Source organism: Trachemys scripta, chromosome 4 (genome assembly GCF_013100865.1).
Source record: "Trachemys scripta elegans isolate TJP31775 chromosome 4, CAS_Tse_1.0, whole genome shotgun sequence".
Classification (NCBI taxonomy): Eukaryota; Metazoa; Chordata; order Testudines; family Emydidae; genus Trachemys; species Trachemys scripta.
The window spans coordinates 41,874,344-41,898,609 of record NC_048301.1 but is presented as its reverse complement, the minus strand read 5'-3'; the positions used below and the strand labels follow the sequence as shown (position 1 = coordinate 41,898,609).

The window sequence follows — 24,266 nt, the reverse complement described above, 5'->3', positions numbered from 1 at the left end:
GTATTGTGCAGTACTGAGACACAGAGCTTATAAGAAACAAGGGTTGGCTATGGTGACCCAGTATAGAGTTGGGGAGAATATAGAATCCGAAAGGGGCATTATATCTAGGTCTAAGTAGAAAGCCCAATAAAGATATGGGGAGTCTGGGGGTGATGAGCGTGACACTGTCGTGATAGGGTGTCCTTGCACAGGGTAAAGGTGCAGAGTCCAGAGAGGGTGGGTCTGATAGCTGAGTGATTAGTGATCCCAGCATAAGGAAAGGGTAGGTTTCTAGCTTGGGGTCTGCATTAGCTAATGCTATGAATCAAGCCAACAGACAGTGAGATAGAAAAGGGGAGAGGGATAGGCCACAATAAATATTGGGAAGAATCCAGCATCTCTGCAATATTCAAACCCTGCAGTCCATTTCTCATGGTACAAGTAGCTTAAACTGTTCTGCTTCCTAACTTTCAAAACTCATTTAAGATCTTCCTGAGATGGTGGAACAAGTGCAAAGGAATCAGTCCCAACATTCAGTGGCAGACTCAAGTGGAGAAGGAGAGCTGAGAGACTACAAGCCCAAAGAAGCCAGGCCATCCCGTAAGTGAACCCACGCAAATCAGGGCAGAGTTAGCTTTCCAGTGAATGACTGAGGTAGAAGCCACACTTGCTTAGTAGATTTAGAACTATCTTGAGAAACCACAGTGGTCAGAATCTAGATGCAGAACAAGCTGAGAGAATCCCAGTCCCAACTCTGGGGGAAGATTACTGGGCGAAGATATAAACTGTCTTTTGTGGTAAAAGGGCCCTGCAAGATATTCTGAGCCTGGGGAAAGGATATGTCTGAATCAGAGCTTGGTTCTTGCCAGCCCTTGCTGGTGGTTGAGTTTTTTCTTGACTTCATCAGGCCAATAAGTACAGGCCCCTTGTCCACATTGCTGTTGTCTTTGGGGTTCTGGAAAGCTGCTTAACTTATGAAACATTCTGATTGGCTTGTTTGTATTGTTTTAACAGGGCCCCTGTCTTCCACAGAAGATGAGTCAAAATTACTCCGGTGCAACCACTCTCGTGCTTCCTCCTCTGTTCCTGGTGCCACGCTCCAGAAAAGCATCAGTTCCCAGTTGTCATCTCATGCCACAGCCTCTAAAAACACACAGGTGCCTGGTCACCACTCCTCCCTGGCTTCTGTAGCTGGTCCCAAACTGACTCAGTCCCCACCCTCCCCACCTTCTTTCCAGAGCCAGAGTACAATCCCTGACAACTGGTCTGTCTCCACAAACCCAGTGTCCCACCAGACGTCTAACCATGCAGGGTTGCATCGTTGTCGGTCTGGCAGCTACACCATTGGCCCCTTCTCGTCATTTCAAAGTGCTACTCAGATCTACAGCCAAAGACTGTCCCGACCATCCTCTGCTAAAGCAGGTGAGTATGCTGGGCAGTCAGGATGTGTGAACATGTCATTGGGTAAATCCCATCTTTTGTCAGTCAAGGTTCCTCCTAGAATTGGAGAATTCTTCATACTGTCCAAGCTGGGCTTCTGTCCCTATGGCTGCAGTGATCAATCTCAAATTTGCTACTCCAGTTGCCATGAAGAGTAGAGTAGAGGCAGCGTAATAACCCCTAAGGCTGCTTGGTCAAGGCAAAGTGTACATAGCCTTTACCTGCTCAGTGATAGCCAGAAATGTTTAATTTTCAGGGTTGTGAATCTAGCTCCTTTCATCAGCACTAAATTCCTTTTTGGGATAAAACAGCCTCTCCCTACTAATAATTCCTGTTTTCTGTGCTGATAAACGGGGAATTGAACTGGTTCATTCAGCGTGGAATGAAAGAGTCTCGCCTGAATGGCAGAGGTGGGAAATGATGCATTTGAGAAGGGGTAGTTGTGTTCAACTGCACAACTGACACAGCATTGATACATGATGATCTGTTATTAACAGTTTCAGGGCAGTTTCAGTAGTATAAAAGTCCTCTATGGGGCTATGCAGGGTTCTTGTTGCTGGGGATTCCTATCTGATCTGCAGGAGACTCATCCAGTAGAAGTGGCAGTTAGTCTCAGGTTCAGAGAATGGTCAAGGCCTCCAAGTAAAATCTGAATGGGGCAGTGTTTAAGGGAATGTTAATAACAACATAACTTCATATTTCCCTAGGCCCTTTCATCTTGGCATACCTCAAAACATCTTACAAATTACATGTATGCTCATGTATACAGGCTTTAACTGTGAGTGTGTTTCCTTCTGCAATAACCCTGCAGAGCTGGGTTTGAAGTGGACAACAAACTCTGTCACATGTTCACTGAGACTGCTTTATACAATGTGGTGAGCTTTCTGGCATTAAAATAAACCTGATCCACCTGCTCAGTAGCTTATTTAAAGGGATCCATTTGCTTTTAAGCAAAGTCATTGTAGCTTTTGTATGAAAAATACCAGACATGCCTTTCATCCCATAGGCAGATTCCATGCTCTTTTGGTGAGGCCATCCTGGATATAGTGCCTGCTAGAGGTGTCTCATAGAGAGGATCAGGGAGTATGCCTACTACCTCTGGAATCCTGAAACTAAATAAAATTGTCTGAATGGTCTACTTTCTGGAATTCAGAGAAGCCTAGAAACCAGAGCTGATAAAGTCCCATTAGGTGCCTTCCAAGGAGCCAATGCAGATTATTTCCTACTATGCATTTTTCACTGTTTTGTCTGGTTTAGTTTTAAAAGTTCCTAGTGCTGGGGCTTCTTCTCCCATTTCCCATGAGGTGATTTGAGAGACTCACTTCCAGGAAAGGTTTCCCGATAATTCAGCCAAAAATTTACCCTTTTAACTTCATCCCATTGCTCTTAGTTTTACTTTGTTTTACCTTTCTCCAAATAATTCCTCTCCTCTCCTGGTATTCACAGACATTAAGTACTTGAAGACTGTTACCATGTCCCGCTTCTGTTCTCTTTCCTCATAACCCAGTCTCTCAAGCTCCCTGATAATTTTTGTAGCTATTCTCTAAATTCCCACCAATTTGTCAAGTATCAGAGGGGTAGCTATGTTAGTCTGAATCTGTAAAAAGCAACAGAGGGTCCTGTGGCACCTTTAAGGCTTAACATCTGAAGAAGTAAGGTTCTTACCCACAAAAGCTTATGCTCCAAATACTTCTGTTAGTCTTAAAGGTGCCACAGGACCCTCTGTTGCTTTTTACCATTTTGTCAGCATCTTTCTAGAAATGGTGTAGTGTTCCAGGTCAGATCATGTTAAAAAAGGGAAAGACCATAATTCTCTGATCTGTGACGTGATGCCACTGTTTGTGCAGCCGCAAACTGTACTGACTTTTTTTACAAGCGTATCACATTACAGACTCCTTTTCAATTTGCTGCTCACTCTCTCTCATCTGTTCCTGCTTTATAAGTTTTTCTTCTTCCATAGAGTATCTGGCTTCTGTGTTATCTTCCCAGATGTATTACCTGCATCTTTTTCAAATAGAATCTCATTTTGTTACTTCCTTCCCATGTTTCTGATCTCTCTAGGCCCCTTCATTTTATTTCTTTGTCCTCATTGGTGTTTACAGCTTCTCCTAATTTACCTATGAATCTCATCAATATTCCCATATTCCCAATCATTAATGAAAATATTAAATCCAGATCTAACACTATCGACCTGCCGCCTCATTGCTTTGCTGTCTATCATAACCTTCTGTTTATGACCCTCCAACCAGATTTCAATCTATGAATGTCTTCTAATTATTTTTCTATATTGATTTTTTCTTCATAAGAAGGTTGTGATGTCTGTGTTCAACCTGTTACTGATCCTGTTTGAATAGGGAGCCAAGTGTCCATGCTTTAAATTGTTTTAGGTCCAACTAACATAAGAAAGAGGTATGTTTCTTCAGAGGTAACTTCCTTCTACACACTTGGCTTCCTAACATCCCCTCACTTTCTAGGATGAGTGCAAAAATATCTTTTGTCTTTCAAATCCCCACACCTCAGCTGCTTCCATTCCATTCCCTACTCTAATACAGATAATTAATACATGAGAACAAACAGCCAATGCCCATTAGAACTGGGTGCCATTAGCTGTTCTATCCTGAGGTGAATGAGGGTTCAGTGTTGGTATGGAGAAGCTCAGATGTGGATAATGGAGCCTGTTGCAGAAGTTTCCTGCTGGCTTTTATTTCTATTGTTGCAAATGTACAAATCTCTCCTATTTAATTCAGTGTCTTAGCTCCCTCCTCAGAGGGCATGAGGAGTTCTCTGCAGCCCGAAACATTGCTTTACTTTTCTAAGTGGATGAAAACTGTGTGTTTGGCAGGTTCATGCCATCGCAGTCCAAGTGGGCAGCGTGTGGGCTCAGCCAGGGTGCACAAGGATGCAGAAAACAGTTCTTCCCAGAGCAGACGCTACAACCACAGTATTGTAGCAGCAGAGCTGCAGCGGCTGGCGGAAAAACAAGCAACCAGGCAATATTCCCCACCCAGCCACATCAGCCTCCTTACACAGCAGGTATGTGGGCAGTATGGTTTCCCTGGTGACAATAGAAAAGACGGGCACATTCTCCTAAGTCAGAGCCAAGGACTGGGACAGACCATTCTGGGAAGAGAGAATCTCATGAAAGTGGATTTCCTTCCCTTTTGCTGCTGTGGGATTAAGGAATAAAGCTCTCCTAGATTATAGTTAAATTGCATAGGGAAGTGCTTGAAGCCCCGTTGGTCAAATGGTTAGACTGGACAAAGTACTAAAAAATACATTCTAAGGAAGAAATCTGCCCCAGCTGTCAGTGGAGAAGATTGATGGGGAAGTAGGTCTTTCCCAAATCTTATTTCTTAATTTTTTACTCCCTTAAAGTCAGCTGCCTCATTCCTCCATTGACTTGTCAAATGCTGGACTATGGCATTGTAAGGGGAGATTTTAACAGCCCAGCAAAGTGCCTAGGCCACTGCCAGTAACTGGACTATCAATTATTATGCTTATTGCCAAGAGCAGCTGTAAGGCCTTTGTAGCAGTCTTAGCATAACTAGGCCATGAGAATTGAGCATGACTCTGCACCATCCTGTTGGGCTTTCTTTTAAACTGTGAAGCATGCAGTTTTGAAAGACAGGAAGTTTGTTTATATTTGATTTCTGATGTGTTTTTGTCGGGGCCCATGAGACTGCAGACTCTGCAAAAACACATCCGTATAACTAATGGCTTGAAACGTCTTGCTTAACAAATTGCTTGCTCAGTGGCTATTGGTGATTGACAAGCTATGTGATACTTTGAGCGTAAAAAGGGGAAAGAGGTTGGGCCAAGTGAACTCTGGTGTGAATCCATCTTAAGGTCCCCAGCAGCAGACCATCAAAAGGCTGTTGACTACTCAAGACTACTCCAGACCTTTGGGGTAACTATTAATTTGGGGTGCTCTCTAACCTGTTGCATTTGCATGTGCTTGAGACTAAATAAAGTAAAGACTTTAAGTGAAAGCACTCTTGTCTTGTACTGCTTGTGCCAACCATCTATCAGATGGATGTGCTGTACTACCATTGATTTATTTCCTGACAATGCCTCTTAAAGAGTAAAGTTACCAAGAGCTTTAGGTGTAGATGATCCTGTGTAACAGCATCATATGGGAATCAGGAAACAGTATCAGACCGATGAGCACAGCAGAAGGTGTGTCTGTTTCTGTTGAAATGCCTGGGCAAGCAGTATGATAGCACTGGAAGTCTAGACAGAACATGTGGCAGGTTAATGGGGTTTTGATAAAACATATTCCATTCCTAACTCCATTCTGAAATTCAAGCTAGTGTAGAATGCGGCAGCCCTTTTGCTAAAAAGGACATCTTTCCAGGAACATATGACATTGTACTTCATGGTCTGTACTAGCTGCCTGTGGCTTTCCAGCTAGTGTTTTAAGGGGCTGGTTTTGAGTTACAGTGTCCTAAATAACCTGGACTCTACCTACATGAAAGACTACCTCTCCCGATGAAACACCTGAGCTGAGACACTCAAGCTAGATCTCCCTCAGTTAATAAGAGATGGGCTGCTAGCAGTGTGTTTTTTCCAAGTTGGATCCTCCACTTTGGAAATAACACTTTCCCATCCCGCACCTGGTATAAAATAGTCCAAATCAGCTGACTATCAGGAACACGGCAGAGCCCATCTACTTGAAAAGCTATTTGGAGAGAGCTGAGGTGGGTTCTGGATGGAGATGTTTTGCTTTGTTTTCTGATGAGTAGCTGTTTGTTGTAGTGAGTTGTATATACTGCTGTTCCTGTTTTTATTTTATTGTTTTATTGGGTGTTTTTGAATGTCTGTTGTGAAGCCTAGCACTGGGATAGATGTGACTTATTTTGTTTTAGCATTTAAAAAAACTTTTAGGCATCTGTCTGACTCTGAGGGGTAGAATAGATTATGGACTCTTCTGCCTCTGGCTAATGGTCCCAGTTCAGTCCTAGTAGCTCTGACTGAATCTGACAGCTGTTCAGTGACCCTTGCGTGAAGTTCATTGATGGTCTTAGTTGGTCCCTAATGGACAGATAGCCATGGTACCAAAACCCCTTTAGAATTTGGCCCTCTTGTTGGCAGACTCAATAGAGAAGACAAGGACTGAGTCAGTCATGGAACCTGAACTGATGTCTTGCCCCTAGAGAAGATAGTCCCTCTAAGTCTGGATGGACATTGGAGTGAACGATGAGAGAAGCTTGAATTGCTGCTGCCCATAGTGTTCAATTCTCAAAGCTATCAATCTGGCACTTTGCACCAGCTCTAAATATGCTTGGAATAGAATATAGACTTTTCTTTTATTTCAAAAGCTTGTCAGTAGAGTTGTTCAGAAATTTTTTGGTGGAACATTTTTTCTGTCAGACAGTGCTAATTCATCAAAAGTAAAACATGTCATGGAAATACATTGCCTTTGACAAAAATTTGTTTCTAAATGAAAATTGAAAAAAAAGGTTTTGATAAGATTGAAATGTTTCATTTCAGCATTTTTGGAGCAGATTATTTTGATTTTCCATTTTGAAATTACTTTGTTTCAGTTGTTTTATATTATAAAATATATAATGAAAAAGTCAACAAAATCTAAATATTTTAGTCTAATTTTGAAACACAATGTTTTGATTGACCTGAAACCATCCCCCCCATCCCTCCACCCCCCTGTTTGGAATGGAAGAAATTTTAAAATCGTAAAGCTTCCCTGAAGTGAAAAATCTGATTCCCACACAAATCTACTTGTTAGTGTCTCCTAGTCTTTGCATAGAAAGCTCCAGCTGCCCTTTGGCCACTATTTACAAATGGCTGATGGGATTCTCATGGCTTTGTCTGGCTTCCCTTTTCCATCACTACTGATGAGACAAATTTGCATGGAGATAGTAATAGCTTTCGCCATCTTACAAAGGCCTAAATGCTTTCCTGGTAACTAATTGTGATGCAGAGTACACATACATTTTTATGTTATGACTGACTGAATTGGGAATGGGAAGGAAGATGAGAGAACTGGTTTGAAGGAAATGCTTCTATCCCCATAATCAGTAGGGACCGCAAGGGAGAGCCAGGCAGTAGACATGAATGATTGAATCTGAGGGCATTCCAGTATTTTGTAAAAGGCAGCTGTAAGTCTGGAAATATGTTGTTTGTATAAGGAGAGTGGCTAGTGTTGCTTTTCATGCTTCCAGGGTCTCCCAAGTTATGTACTCATAGAGGGGTTAGGTTTAGGATGGTTCCAGGGTCCTCTATAGAAGGAAACTCAGACTGGGGGAGCGGGGGGGAAGAGAGAGATCTCATTTGAAGGCCACACTGCAATTAGTTAGGATCCCAGACTTTCCCTCACTTTCCTGCTGATTGCAGTTCCTCATTTTTTTATATGGAAATACAGTCTTCAGAGATGACAGGTTTCAGCATGCAATGCTCCATTTTGACCTGAACAACTGGGACACAATGTATTTTGGGATATACAGTTTCTAAAAGCTTTGCTTTTGTATTGAAGATGAATATGGCCATGGTTGGTGTTTTAGAACTCTGTGACTGAACTTTGACAATCCCGACACGGATCTATGTGTAGAGGTGTGAGGTAGTGCCAAAGACAAAGCTGAAATAGATGTTCACAACTTGGGATAAGAAAGGAAATTCAGCCTAATGCCTGGGCTCTCTCATTCTAGGGAGAGGGGAAGGGTGACCAGAGTATAAACACTTGGGTACTTGTCTTTGGTGATATAAGGGTGAATGACTGGAGTGCAGCCTGGTGGCATGTATTGCTAGGCATCCTCTCAAGTGAGGCTTCAGAGTGATTGCCCAGCCAGCAGTACCTTGAGTTATAGAATGCCAAGGCAGAAAAGCCCAAGCAGAGGGCCTGCAGATGAACTCAACTCTTCCTCTCCAGCTGCTGCAAGGAGCAACTTCTCAGTTCTGTGTCTGTCCCCGTCTAGAGACGTCCTATGTCTTGAGTGCCTGGGTAGCTGAAGGCTGTACTTAAGACATACACAGACTTCTTGTCCTAGAAATGTATAAGAAATACCTTGAAAGGTGATGGTTTGGAGGAATCAGAACATAACTGCAAAGCCCAATGGGACGTGGCTGAAGTAGGGACATTCTAAAAGGGCATGTTACATAGAAGGCACCTAGATAAGAATATTACACCTCTACCCCGATATAACGCGACCCGATATAACACGAATTTGGCTATAACGCGGTAAAGCAGTGCTCCGGGAGGGAAGGGCTGCGCGCTCCGGCGGATTAAAGCAAGTTCGATATAACGTGGTTTCACCTATAACACGGTAAGATTTTTTGGCTCCAGGGGACAGTGTTATATTGGGGTAGAGGTGTACTTATCTTATTAATAAAATTGTTTGAAGTCACTTCCACAGGCTTGGAGCCCATGCAGCTTAGTTGTGAGGAGGCTGGCTTGTACGACAGGGATTTGCAATTTGGATTTCATCATCGTTAATTCATTATTTTTTGCTTTAGGCTAGTAATTCTCAATAAGTGGCCTGCAAGCCAAATGGGGCCTGCCACGGCTTCCTGTGTGGCCCAACAGCTCACCTTAAAAAAAGTTTATAATTAAATTCACGAACAGTGGTGTGCTCCCTATCATTTGCCTATGACTTCCTTAGTAAGTAACTTACTGGCAGTGATTAATTTGTAATGAAAGAGGTGCCGGGGCTCAGCCCTGGCACAAATTAAGCACTGGCTGGCCGGCTGGAGAGCGGCGGCTGTTGGTTGGGTGCCCAGCTCTGAAGGCAGCACCACTGCCAGCAGCAGCACAGAAGTAAGGGTGGCATGATATGGCATGGCCACCCTTACTTCTATGCTGCTGCTGACCATGGCCCTGCCTTCAGAGCTGGACAGCCGGAGACTGGTGGCTGCTGGTCAGGAGCCCAGAGGTGCCAGGGCTATGAACTGCCAAGCCTAGAGGTGCCCGGGTTCAGCCCTGGCAAGTCCTGGCACAAATTATGCCCTGCTTACTGGATCTTAAGTTCTCATGATAGCATCGGCTCTGATTGAGCTAGAATGCGAGCCATTTTTTCATTAGTGATGGAAATGGAATGAAAAATGAATGTGTGAGAGTAAATGTCACAAAGTCAACAGCGAAAACCGAACTCTTAACCCAAACTGGCAGAAAATTTTCTTTTTATTATGTCACCTCATTTAAACACAAAACCTATATAGCAAAAATAGAAGGGATTCAGAGATGGGTAATTGAAATGATTAGAGGCAGGGAAAGATTTCTGTATAAAGAGAGATTGAAAAGATTAAGACTTTTAGTTTAGGGAGGAGATGTGTTAGAGGGGACATGATGGAGATATACAGAACAATGAATGTCACAGGGAACATAAATCATGTAAACTTTATTTACACTTTCTCATGATAGAACAAGGGAACATTCAAATACATTGTAAGGCAACCAATTTAAAACCGATAAAAGAAAATACTTATTTACGCAGAACACGCTTAACCTGTGGAATGCACTGCCACAATGTATTATAAGGCCAAGAGCTTAACAGGATTCAAAACCATATCAGACGTACTTATATACAATAAGAACAGGCACAGTTACATTAGACAGGATAACAAAAATTATATAAGGAATAGACCCTCAGACTTTGGGGCATAAGCCAACCACTGATAGACAGAGATTAGAAAGAAACTTCCCCTTTAAGCAGGTTATTTCACAATTGTCCACTATGGAGTTTCTTGCACCTTCCTCTGAAGCATTGATCAGAAAGAATACTGGATTTGCTGGACCGCTGCTCTGAACTGATCTGGCAATTTTTATGTTCCTATGCTAATGTGAGTCCTTAACTCTATGAGGAATCTGCATGCTCTGCTGCTTCTCCCACCTCTGTGACCCTTTCTCCTTTCCCATGTTTTTTGCATTCTAGACAAGATAATCTTTATTTTATGTGTAAGGTTGTTGAGATGATTGTGGTGAAGTAGTACTAGGAATATCTGGATTTCTTGTGTTTCCCTGGCTCTTTTCAGTGTTAGGCCTAGTCATGGCATTGAGTCTATACTGGTTTTGTTGGTTGAGTTCCTGGTGATGGACAAGATTGTGTTCATATCTTGATGAATATGTGCAGTGGTTTGGGCTGCAGTGCTGTCAGTAGGCTGACACACAGCTCCAGGTCTTTGTTTCTCTGGGTCCTGACACTTCAATTGCTCAGTTTGCCTGGCTGAGTTTAGGGTATGGATGAAAAAGCTGTTTGAGGCTCATGACACATGAACTAGAAGCAGTGTTGGGGGGTGCAGCCTGAAGAAATGACTGAATCAATATACTCCCCCTCACTGTGAGGGGTTTTTCCTACTTTTTGGTAACTTGGTTAATAAACTAGGGGTCTTACTGGATCCTCTACTGCTTCTGGAGGGCCAAGCCAAGAAGCAGTAGTCAAAACAGCTTTTTTTTCCATCCTTGGCTATGGCCTTCCCTGTTAGATGAGGATCTCGCAACAGTAATCCAGGCCTTTTGACCTGCTGATTTAGTTACAACAATGTTCTTTACAGTGTGTTACTTCTGAAGTCCACTCATAAAATGGATCTAGAGCACAAAGTGGCTGCTTGTTTTCATGCTTGGCAGAGCTTTCTGCAGGGAGCATGTTATGATTGTGTTTTGCCGGTGTGCACAGGGACGGGGGCACATGGATGTGTATATGCCTCTTTCTGTGGGTACTGTACACCTTTTTCTCTGAAATATGCTGTAAGGTAAAAAGAGGGTCTCTCCTCAAGCACTGGATCTGTGTGAGGTCTCATATCACAGGGGCGCGGGGTCTGCTGCTGATATCAACCACGCTGTAGCACTTTGTGGTTATTAATGTCAGTGAACAGAAGAATGTGTTGAATTGGCCCAGCTTTGCAGGGAGGAGTAGGAGGGGAAACCTGATGGGAGCACTGCCCCTCTCCATGAAGGAGAGTGTGAGGTTTCAGGACCCAGCTATCGTTAGGAACAGCTCCAGCTCTTCCAGCCAAGAAGTTTAATCAAAGGGATAACATCAGACCACCCAGGCGAGAGCTAGAATGAGCTGTCTCCTTCTCCGCTATACAGCCAGCCAATGCCCAAGGTCCAGCAAACGTGCTGACAGATCCCCAGGAGAATGTGGCATTTTTCTTGCTCTACATTTTTCATTTGGACAAAAAGTGGATTTTAGCAGAAACCAGACAAGTTTGCTAAACCTTGGGGGGAGGGGGAGAAGAGCTTTGGTGTGGCTAGTATACAGTGCCTCAGGGTGACCTTGTAGGAATAGTCTGACACAGGAACCCCAGAATAAGGACCTTCCACTAGGTATCGGTGATCAAACCCAAACCTGTGCAGCTACTTTCCATGCTGCCTATCTGTCTCTTACTGTGCAGCTTGAAGTCCCCTTAGCCGTAGTTTGCTAAGGCTATGTCTACACTAGCACTTCTGTCGCTATAACTTATGTTGTTCAGGGGTGTGAAAAAACACCTCTCTGAATGACATAAGTTACAGTGACAGAAGCGCAGATGTGGACAGTACTATATTGGTGGCAGATGCTCTCCTGCTGACATAGCTACCACTGCTCATTGGGGGTGATTTAATTATGTCAACGGGAGAGCTCTCTCCTGTCGGCAAAGAGCAGCTACACGGGAGATCGTACAGCAGCATCAGTACAGCTGTGAAGTTGTAAGATCACGAGTGTAGACATGGCCTAAACGTGCCACACAAAGCAAAGCGCATGTGTAAATACACAGCTCAACTCCTTTTATCCTGGACCTGAGAACTGTGTGTTTGGGCAGCTAAGTAGAGATTAGACTAAGACCACAAAACTCAGGACAGGAATAAAAATCCATGTACAGCAGGGTTATCATCAGTGTTTAGTCCCTTGTAGGGTGACCAGATGAGAATTCCAAAATATCAGGACTGCTGCAGGGGAGGTGTGGGGGGGCTCACCCGTCCGAGTCTTCGGCGGCATGTCGCCGGCGGCATTTCGGTGGCGAGTTATAAACCTTGCCACCAAAGAAGGAAGGTACCCTCCACCGAAATGCCGCCGAATACCATCGGCGACTGAGAGACCCGCCGCCAAAGTGCTGGGTGAGTGTAACAATTGAAAAGGCGCTCCCCCTGCCGGTCACCGCCACCTAAGCAACAATGGAGAGAAGGAAGGAAAAAAAAGCACCCGAAACAAAATATCGGAACAAACGGTGTCCCGACCATACTTCGGTCGGGACGCGGGACAAACTGCTCGATATCGGGACAGTCCCGATTTTATCGGGACGTCTGGTCACCCTAGTCCCTTGCTGTGGCTCAGTCTATCTCTTGGACGGCTCAAGCTGCTTTGTTTTCCTTCTGTTGCTCTTTGGTTTGCTGTATGTGGCTTTCTCCCTCTGCATCGTTGTAGGGCCACTATTCCTCACCCCTTAGCTGTTCTTCACACACTGCTTGTTCTCAGGCATGGGTGTTACTTCTGACAGTGCTGACTTGTGCAAATCAGTAATAACATGAAGGGTCTCAGCAGAGGCTGTAGGAGGAGAAAATGTCAGTGTGGTTTCTGCAGTACAGGAATTGTGCCCCTCCTACTGCTCTGAGGCTCCAGAGGGAATGGAAGCAGAGTCTTTTGTTACGGTGAAGTGGCCCCTGTAATCTGCAGAGTTGCCAAGCTGCCAAATGGGGCAGGCTGTGCAGCTAGGAACTCACGTTTGAGGAAGATTGTGCCCTGATCATCAATCATTTGACACATCCCTGCCCCCTCGAAATCACTCCCAGTGGGAAGTTTTGTGGTAGAGTGCTTAAATGAGAACCTAACTCTGAGAAGAAGCAAAAGGCGAATTTAGCCATCCGCGGCGGCAGCACTAACTTGTTTTTTTTTTTATTGTTAAATGGATGCATACGCTGGAGCCACTACAAAGAAATCTCTAAGTTTGTCAGGTTTCCCAGGAATGTCTCTGGCAGGTCTTTGTCTGGAACGTTTTCTGGAGACTGGAACACTTGTGCTCTGTATGCATATGTATATCCTGTAAGCTGGTAAGCTCAGCAAGCAGGAAGGAATGTCACAGGCCTTTGGCCAGATCAGCCTTGGTGCGCACACAGATTTCACACCTCCCATCCCGTTAGCCCCAGTTCTCATTTCTTCTGGCTGGTCTTCTCAGCAAATGCAAATCTGTGCATGAAATGAAACTGTCTTGAAGTGGATTTGTACTGGTTGGGTGTGGCCAGAAAGCTGACCTGAGTCATGAGAAGGTGACCCTGGAGTAGTGAGTGTGTACTGTGTGGTTTCTCCGAAGGCCCCTTAATGGGTGTATTTTGTCCCACTATTCAAACAGTGAATTGTGGTTTTAATAAGAGGCTGGTGGTTTGGGGTTTCCTTTTGCTGTCCAGAAAAGAGACAAGTTAAGATCCAGCAATGTTTCCCACATTGGGAAGGCCTGTTACATTCTGGCAGCTCAAAACACGGAGGAAAGCAAGGCAGACGGGCCGGCTCCAGTGCTCCCAGTTCCTCCAGCACTATTGTTGGACTCACTCAGTCAGGTTTGGCCTAGAACAGAGATGCATGTGGCATCTCTGCAAAAAGCAACACACCGGTCTGGAGTGTGGAGTAAATTATTAATCATAATTAATATTTGTATTACAGTAGCACTCAGAGGCTCCAGCAAGAACAGGGTTCCATTGTGCTAGCTGACATACAGAAACATACAAAGACAGTCGCTGCCCCGAATGGCTTACTGTTCATGAAAAGTAACTCATGAAGAGTGGAGGAAGAGAGACACCATCAAAAAGTAATTTTTTTCTTAAATGAAGAAAATAAGGTGACCCCTCTCCCCCCTCAGATATAATTGACTGATCTCATAGGCAAGACTACAGAGGAGGGTCTTGGGGAGAGTTTTGAAGGAGGCAGTTTAGTTACCATATTGGTCAGTTCACAGAGGGCATGCCATATGTAAGGGGCAGCGTGGAAGAAAGCACAGAACCATTTGAGAAGCAGACAAATGTGTGGATGATGAGTGACAAGAATGGATAAGCAGAGAGCAGCAAAATTATGAAGATCCTTGAGTGTGGGGTGGTTTGGAGGCTTGTCAGGATAATTACTGTTGAGTACTAATTTTAATTTTATCAGACAGCTTCTACAGGAAAATATGTTCCAAGCAAAACTTGGGAACTTAGTTCATAAAACTTATCTTAGCGAATGCTGAGGCATCCTCCCCTCACTACAACTCTGCTGCTGCCTCTCGATCCTAAATAACAGCCGCTAGCTATTCCAGCTCTGCCAATCTGTGCTGGAGAAGGAGGCGTCCATGAGAAGATGTGTGGGAATGTGCACTCCACAAAGAGAAGTCGGAGTCATTCCATCAACTCCAGTGGTGCACAACAGCTGCCCAATGTTCTGTCCTTCAGAACCCCAGTGGGAATTGAATGGAACGTGCCTATTTGTCCTTACTCACTATTCACTAGCAAAGGTGGCAGTGTCAAGTCCTGTGGCCTTTCAAATAGCACGTCCGTATGGTAATGTCTTAGCTTTCCTGGTATGACTAGAAGAAGCCCTAGTGAAGTGGTGTAAAATTTGACAGCCTCTGATTTTGCTAGTGGAATGATCCTCTGTCTGAGCCCAGAAATGGTGCTGTAATCTTGTTCCTTATGAGGCACCAGAGACTAAAGGGACTGATCCTGGACACAAGGAAGAGGAACTTTAGGCTGTGCCTGCCCTACAGTAATCTGTCTGAAAGGGAAAAGTTATCTCACTAGTGTGCTCTTAAAAGGGATGGGGTTATAGGATGCATAGTGCTGCCAAAGAATGATGTGGCATTGGGGTGCCATGCTCCAAGGCAGCAGGACTTTTCATTCCCTCTTTGGGGTTGAGGAGGGTCCTTGGAGGAGACACTAGAGCAGGCCATGTTGTGGAGTGATGAGAGGCTGTACTCCTTAAACTGACTCCCAGCTCTATTTCTAGAACATCTTTTCTTCCTGATCTAATTTAAAATGATCCACACTGAAAGCTGGGGCAAGTGCACAAAAAGAGCTATAGTGAGTACAAGTGGTTCCTTGAGCAGGGGAAATGGTCTGCTGGGGTCCCTCTGGACTCCCTAGACAGTACCAATGGAGTCCTGTACTGATGCAGAAACCAGCAGTAGGACCAGGCTGATGCAGCACTTGGGTTTAAGGGTCCAGCCTGATAAGGTCAATGTGTGAATTCAGCTCAGTATAGAAATCAGGCAAAAGTTTTGCTTTAGTTCCAAACTAATCACCAGTTCCCTATTTCGGCTCCACTAGTCCTACTGTTCTGTTTGCTCCATTTTCCATCCCTCAAGCAGCAGATTTTTCTGTAAGTAGTCTCTGCTGCAGCCTTTGGGCTGGGTACTACAAACTGTGCTCTTCCAGGTCCAAACTCATCATGCTAAACACTTCCCTGTGTCTGAAACAGAGTGGGCAGTTTATCAGCTAACCAGTAATGACAGTCATCGCTAGGCAAATCAAGGTCAAGCTGTTTGGCACAGACACTGTGGTGCGGGGGTACCCAGGAATCTGCCATGCCAAGACTCTGGCAGGCTAATTTTAGCAACTGAAACTTACTAGAGCATGGAGCAGTAAAAACAAGCCCTTGCACCCAGCGGGTGGGCTGGCTGTAAGTAAGCTTTACGCTCTCTCTGGTTCTGTCGGAATCCATTGCCTGTATTTGATCCTGCTGTAATTTAAACACCTGTCTAGCTGGAATGTGTGAAATATCCTTACCCTTCACACTCGGCTTTTTTCTCACCTGCTTTGCCTGGAAAGGCAGCTTTAAAATAAACAATATTAGGATATCAGAGAGAAAAATGCACCAAAGTATCAGATGGGGGGTGGAGAATTGTACACATCCTATAGCGTTTGCCTCATCCACCTGTTCTCTCTTGTCTTTATAGACTGTAAGCTGTTTATGGGCCGTTACTGTCATTTATTAGATGTTTGTACAGCACCTAGTAAAATGAGGCCCAATCTGGTTTGTGATATTTAGTGGCTACCATAATATAAATGCTTCATATTTATACAGAGCTACAGAATGGCTCAGTGTTTGTTCTCTCAGAAGAAAATCATCAAAATAACACTCTTTGTTGTTATTGGTATAGGCAGAGCTGGTACACCAACTAAGTTGCACAAGACTTCCCATAGAAAGACCATGTTTTCAGTTGCTTATAACTTTGCCAAACTTTAATCATTTGGGCTGAAATATTCCATGGCAGGCATCTGCCTCAGGCTGAATTTTTGGGGGAAATTTTCAGTGAAAATGTTTATGTTTTCAAAGAAATGAAGCTAGGAAAAATACGTTGCTTTGTGCATGTTTAAAAAATCTGGCAATTTTTTATTTGAGATGCTCTAGTTTCCCCATGCTTTGGAGCAGGGACTTGAAATTTGGCAGGTGGGTGGCTGGCCTTTGCATCATCCCTATGAAAATCTGCCCAAATTTGGCCAAATTATAAGCCTTTGAAAAACTACAGTTTGAATATATTCATTAGAGATTTCATAGATTCTAGCAGCTATATTCCCTGAAGATTCCATCCATACTGAAAATGCTCCATCTTGGGGCTTAACAGGACTTTCTCTGTAATTGCAGCTCTGGGCTGCTGTGGGTTAGGCCAGGGCTGGGCACTGTAACAGAAAATGGGGAGCTTGTCTCTCCTGTGTTCCATGACCACCTGCTAGGCCCAGGCAGCATGGAGGAGGAAACTGCGCGACTCAAATGCAGAAAAATGAGAGTTAAAGTTGGGGGTGGGGAGTAAATAAATACAAGGAGACCGGAGGCTCATGGAGGGAAGAGGAGAAAGTGGGACTGGAAGATGGGATGATCAGGAGACTAGGATTGATTGGGCAAGGAGACTGGGTTTGGGAACCAGTGGGAAGGAGGGAAAACAGATCTGATGAGGAGCTAGGATGCAGGGAGAGAACTGGGACTGAACCAGCAAAGAGGGTGGGACAAGGAGCTGGGAGTGGACAGTTAGGTTGGGTGAGGAGCCTGGAGAGGTGATGTCCTGGAGGAGACAAGCGACTGGAGACAAGAAGTGGAGAAAAAGAGACCAATCGAATGAGAAGCCAGGGGCGAGGGGAGCTGGGGCTGACTGAGCAAGGAGAGGTGGGGTTGGGAGTCTGGAGCAGAGATTGGGACTCTGGAAGGATGAGACTAGGTATTCTTGCATAAGGAGACTGGGACTGGAATGACAAGCCTGAATAATGGAGACAGGGACTGGCTAAAGTAAGGAGCTGGGGTGGGGAAGAGACAGGACCGAGAGGGAATGGGGTCAACTAGGGGGTATGGGCAGAAGTGTATGTGCCCACTAGTGCCCTGTCCCCCTCTAGTGCTGGTCCACATAGAGGATGACATCCTACTACTGCTCTCAGTTACTCCAGTATCTCAAGTGACAGAGATCTGGGCAGTGGATGTAAAGGTACCAACCCTGCTGATGATCCATGTGATTTTTAATATGGTGCCATATGATGGAATTTGTGGGGGAAGGGAGGGTGTCAATTTGTTTTTTAAAAACCTAGGAAATTACACACAAAAAACTACATTAAAATAACAGTTACAGTTGCAGTGTCAAGCACTCAAAAGTTAGAAAATGCTAGAAGGAAGGCTGCCTTTGCAGCCTTAATTTGGCCCACTTGTGTGTATGCATTATGATGGTCTTTAATTACATGATCACATGCTGTTTTTTCCAGAGGACCCATCTCATTCAGTGCACAGAACAGATGGTGCTTACTTAATGAGCTACTATTCAATATTTTGTCCTCTCCTCATTGTTCAATGTGTGGCCCCAGGCCTTATTTACTGTACACTGTTCAAACCCTGCTCTGAAGACAGAATTATTACTTTTCTCAAAATGGGCTTTTCTCAGTGCTCTCACTATAGTATCTGAGTTCTTAATTAATCAATCTTCATAACCACTGTGAAGTGAAGTGAGGTGGTGGTATTATCATCCCCATTTTACAGATGGCAAACTGAGGCACAGAGAGAGTAAGGTCAAAAATATCCACTAATTTTGAATGTCCAATTTGAGACACCTACGATCTCATTTTTCAGAATACTTAGCATTGTACAGCACTTTATATATTCAAACCACAGATCCCATTGACTTCAGTTGCAGCTGGGAGCATTCAGCACATCTGCAAATCAGACCCCAAGGCCTCAAGTAGGCACCCAGAAAATGAGAAACACACAATCAGTGACCACCTATGAAAAGTTTGGTTTAAGTGATTTGACTAGCATCACACAAGAACCCTGTGGCAGAGGCAGGGATAGAATTCAGTTCTCCAGGTCAGCATTCAGCTGCCTTAACCTAGGTGCATACAACAGTCTCCTTCAATACAAACCCTGATTCATCCCCAGAGCAGGTCCATTCTGTGCACTGAATGAGGCAGAGGTCCTGTGGAAAAAATAGCATGTGATCATGTAATTAAAGACTATATCATAATGCATATACACAAGGGATCTGAATTAAGGTTGCCTGGACAATCTAAATTCTAGTATTCCCTAACTTATGAGTACTTGACTTAGCAACCTTAATAATAGTCTTTTAACATAGATTTTTGTCTGCAAATTAATACTTACATTGCAGTAGTTAGGATCAGTGCCCTGTTGTTGCTGGGTGCTCTTCAAATATAGTAAGCCAGTGCCTGCTCAGAGTTTGCACTCTCAAGAAGATGAGTGGCCCAAGAAGGGTAATGGGAGAAGGATACAGTCGAACAAGTAATATTTGTGTTATTAAATATGTATGCAATTTTCTTATAAATTGATAAAGCAAATGAACAACCCCTGCCTCACTTCAGAGCTGACATTAATTGACTGGTTACCTAACTGGGTGAACAGCTTCAAGGGGAATGGAAAATTTCTCCCATTTGGGACAGAATTTGGTGGAAATCTTATGTAAGTAAAATGGTAATTGGTCAATTATAAATATATAGAGTGATCTGGCTCAGTGATCTGGGGAAGTGGGGGGTAAGGAGGAGCATCTGACTTTTGTAAATGCTTGCAGCTGGTTTATGACTTTCATGGTTTCATTGTTCTGAATTATAATCAGTGGTGCAGGGGTCCAGTGCTGCTTTCCTTTGTGAATTCTGCCCCTGCCCTTGCCCTTTTCTTCCCCAGTGCTCCACTGCATGGGTGTGTTACAATGAAGTGTGGATGCTGGAAGCCATTCAGAGTGGGGTGGCTTTGACAATGGCCCTCCCCACTGCTTCATGCAGCCAGCACAGCTTTGCTCCAGTCCAAGAGAGTCTTTCTCCAGGGAGGAGGGGAAGGTTTCTACAGGAGTCTTCCTTCCATTATCAGACTGTCTAACCAATAGTTTGTATCTTTCTCCAAGCCACCTACTGTTACTTTCTTGGGTCTTTGTAGTGTCTGATGTATTTTTGTCTGTCTTTTTAGTTAACAAACCTGAACCTGGCAAGTGGAGCCATAAGCAGAGGGAGCACAGCCTCCCCTATCAGCCACCGGTCAGCACTTAACACAGTAGGGTCAATGTGGGCTGTTCAGCCAGATATTTCCACAACTGACAGCAAGCCTACCTCCTCAGCAGTCAGGTAAGTTAATCCAGCTGCTTCTGGCTTTTTAAGGGAGATGGATGCAATGCACAGGGGCCATGAGTTTGTTCACTTTCCTCATTAGCTTCTTGCTCAGGAGATCTTTTTTCCAGGTGTAAAGAAACACAGTTCCCAGCATCTCCCAGATCCATCAGAAACAGAGCCCATGATCCCAGGTGGTGGCAGGGCCATGCTTCACCATGGAGGAGGAGAGGCAGGGCAGGTTGGATGATTAGGAGATATCTCTCTAAGTAGTTTCCCTCCAAGCACTTATCCAGGGCACTATTCCCTACTTGATGGCATAGAAAACTCCATCAGGGCCTGAGTTTGGTTAGGCTTTTCCCTGGATGCAAAGCTGGGGGGTTTGAAGACAAAGGAATAATCAGCAGAGACCTTCTTTCCTGGGAGTCTCCCTTTGAGTGGTTTCCTTCTGTTCTCTCCTCATTTTTTCTAATCAAAGTAGAGCATAGGAATTTGCATTATTGGTTAATATACCCTTTGGACTCTGAACAGGGGACTGTATGTGATTCTGATGGGGATAACTGCCCGAGGGTGGTAGAGGGGGGATGTGCCCAAAGGATTCTGAATGGGGCTTTGACTGGCTTTACTGAGGCTACCGTTTTGTACAAGACTGAGTACAGGACTAGGATCCAGGTACTCCTGAGTTCTATTCCTTGTTAAGCCCTGACTACCTGTGGGAAAGTTGCTTCTCTTCCTCCCTTTCTGCCTCAGTTTTTGCCCTGTAAAATAGGGATAATGAGCCTAACACTCTTAAGTGCTTGAGTTCTATGGATTGAAAGTGCCATGTTAAGTGCAAATAATTAGTAGTGCTTGTTACTAAAAGCAGGAAAGCTGCTGGGTGGTGGCTGATAAAACTTAAGGGGCACAGGGGAAAGAGTGTGCTCTGGGTGGTCCCCCCAAATGGACCCTGCAACAGGAGGATTGAAATCTGTACTGGAAAGCTCAGGCTAAGCGGCTCTTGTTTCACCAGTCAGTGCCTTTCCTCCTGCCTGTAGAAGAGGAATGTGAGAAATTAATTCCTGGCCTGTGCCTGCCCTAGCACAGTGTTTGCCTGTGGGGTTTAGAATTATTGAGAGAGGCAGCAATTCTGTTCTTGGAACCCAGACAAGGGAATTATTACCTAATCCAAATAAAGAACCTATCCAACAGGTGTACAGCCTCCTTCCTCTCCTGTGTAGCCTGCAAGAGCAGCAGAGTGCAGGCAACCCTGTATTGCTTCCATCTCCTCCTCCACGCTGCCTGTACCAATGGGAATGGGACCCAGTTTTAACAGGGCAAAGGGCTACTCAGTAGGACTCTTCCTTCCTTTGCAGATCTCTGCTGTAGGCCTCATGATCATGGTATCACTCTAAATCAGTTTCACTGTTAGAGGCTGCACGTGCATCAGCTGCAGATCTGACAATCCATCCATGGTTATAAAATCTTCTCCACCCCCATAATGCCCTGCTCTATTCTGGCACAAGCAGCCCCAGAACTATTGCCTCACTCTAATTGTGTAGCTTAGTGCCTGTAAGTATTTTTTGTATATAATATATGTAAAACCCCCAAAATAATTCATACCATAGTGTTTTGCCAGTGTTAGTCATGATGCCTTTGATGAGGCACTTACAATGCCTGTGAGTGGTACATTCCTCCAAAGGGTGTTTGACCTGCTTGCTGTGTGCTCTGGGATAAAGGCACCACAGGAGAGATGTCTCAAGAGACTCTTCATTTGGAGGGGGGGGTGTCTTGTCTGCATGGCTGTCTGCATCAAAAGGCCAGAATAATGGAAGCCAAAACCTTTAGATCTGCCTACAAATTAAAAGGGGAATTTTTGAGAGCTGCTGGACAATTCAGAGTGCAAAGTTCTGAGTACTGTTATCCACTTCTCTGAAGAAAGACTTGGAGTCATTGGAACTCTCTCTGAAGAAGGGGTCTTGAAGGACTACTCAGAATCAAAGCACATGGAGTTGACCATCTTGTTGTTCAGAGAAATCATAGAAATATAGGACTGGAAGGAAACTCAAGAGGTCATCAAGTCCATCCCCGTTCTGTGCTGGGGCAGGACCAAGTAAACCCAGACAGGTACTGTCTAACCTGTTCTTAAAAACCTCCATTGTTGAGGATTTCACAACCTTCTTTGGAAGCCTATTCCGGTGCTTAACTATCGCTATAGTTAGAAAGTTTTTCCTAATATCTAAATCTCTTTTGCTGCAAATTAAGATTACTTCTTGTCAGCCCTCAGTGGACATGAAGAACAACTGATTGCTGTTCTCTTTCTAACAGCCCTTAACATATTTGCATACTATTATCAGGTCCATCCTCAGTTGTCTTTTCTCAAGACTAAACGCCCAGTTTTTTAACTTTTCCTCAGGTCAGGTTTTTTAAACCTTCTGTAACTTTTGTTGCTCTCCTCTGGATCCTCCAGTTTGTCTGCATCTTTCTTTAAGTGTAGTGCCGAGAACTGGACACAGTAGTACAGCTGAGGCCTCACCACTGCCGAATAGAACAGAACAATTACCTCCCATGTCTTACATATGAGACTCCTGTTAATACACTGAAGAATATTAGCCCTTTTTGCAACTGCATCATGTTATTGACTCCTGTTTAACTTGTGATCCACTATAATCCCCATATCCTTTTCAGCAGTATTACTGCCCAGCCAGTTATTCCCCATTTTGTAATTGTGCATTTGATTTTTCTTTCCTAAGTTTGGCACTTTGCAGTTATCTTTACTGAATTTCATTCATCTTATTGATTACAGACTAGTTCTCCAATTTGTCAAGGTCATTTTGAATTCTAATCCTGTCCTCCAAAGTGCTTGCAACACCTCTTAGCTTGGTGTCATCCACAAACTTTATAAGCATTCTTTCCACTCCATTATCCAAATCATTCAAGAGAACATTGAATGGTATCTGACCCAAGACAGGCTTCTGTGAAACTCCCGTAGATATGTTCTCCCAGTTTGATGGTGAGTCATTGATAACTACTCTTGACTACAGTTTTTCAGCCAGTTGTGCATCCATTTTATAGTAATGTAATCTAGACCACATTTCCCTAGTTTGCTTATGAGACTGTCTTGTGGGACAGTGTTAAAAGCTTTATTAAAGTCAAGATATATCATGTCTACTGCTTCCCCCTATCCATGAGGCCAGTAATCTTGTCAAAGAAGGAAATGTAGGTTGATTTAGCAGGATTTGTTCTTGACAAATCCATGTTGGCTATTCTTATTACCCTCTAGGTTATATTCTTGTATTGTCAATGAATAAGCAACCTGGCAACAATTGTCAAAGGAAAAGCTGGAAGTTTGGCAGTGGTTGTCAAAATTGGTCCCAGGAATTCCCTAATCTTTAAAGGCATGGGAGGAGTGGCTTTGATTCTTGGTATCCAGGAGGCACTTGTAGCTTTTGTTATGAGGAAGGGGGATGCATCTCCTCTTTTCCCATTTTGGGTAGGGTCTAAAATTATTTAAATTTTGGAGATGTGGGGTTTTAAATTACTGTTTGCTTTCCCAGCAATCTTTGACAGCAACTGGCTGCCTCACTGAATCCCCACCCCCCCAATCTCTGACTACACCCAAAAATGACAGATAAGCACAATACGTTCTTGAGAGACAGAGTGGATGCCAACAATAGGCAAGCTAAGCACAGATGGGATCAGCTCAGAGTCAATGAAAGATTATAAAAACAAGGACAATCTTCAACTGGATCCTGAGAAGAATTAAAATATGATGAAACTGGGGGCTCTAGTGGTGATGGGAGGAAAGGCAGGTAATGGGGCTGTATTGCTGTGTACAACTGACCGAAGTAGTAGCATTCTACACAGGGTGGTGTAATGAGCTGAGATTTGGGGAATCCAAAGTATTAAGGCAAGATATGATGACAACCTGGATGGGGATTGAAGCAGGGTTGGGGTCAAGTTGGCTTGGGCAGCATCGCAGAGGCAGGGCGGAGGCGGCAACAGGGAGCCATGGGATAGAGTTTGCTATAGGGAGGCTTCCAGTATGAGAAAGGGGAGAGTTCTGGGTATCTTAGGAGCCAAGGGCAGAGACTCGGGGTGGAGGCAGGGGCTGTCTTTTGTCATCTGAGACCTGCTCTTTCCTGTATCCCTGTGTCTCAAGGATGAATGTGGAGTTGCTGTCTTTGAGCTACTTGCTTTAGGTGCCCCACAGTCCTGTGTGAGGAGCAGACAACTTCCCCATGGCCCCATGCCCTGTTTTGCCACATGAGCAGGGCCTGACTGTTTTCACACAAACTGGATGCAGACTAACTTGAAGGCTGAGGAGCTTGAACTGCAGTGATCCCTCCCAGAGGAAATGCAGGGCAAGAGCAGCAGCTACTGAGTGCTACACAAT

General features: G+C 44.3%; 1 protein-coding gene across 6 annotated transcripts in view; it reads left to right on the top strand.

Moving 5' to 3' along the window:
* The window catches only part of TTLL5 (tubulin tyrosine ligase like 5), a 207,518-nt gene that overhangs the window by 98,762 nt on the left and 84,490 nt on the right, over window positions 1-24,266 (top strand). For all 6 annotated transcript variants that reach the window (XM_034768482.1, XM_034768480.1, XM_034768478.1 and 3 more), the window contains 4 exons: window positions 466-579; window positions 994-1,401; window positions 4,262-4,452; window positions 19,758-19,912. In XM_034768482.1, the coding sequence (XP_034624373.1) occupies window positions 466-579; window positions 994-1,401; window positions 4,262-4,452; window positions 19,758-19,912 (868 nt within the window). The remainder of the gene's footprint in view (window positions 1-465; window positions 580-993; window positions 1,402-4,261; window positions 4,453-19,757; window positions 19,913-24,266) is intronic.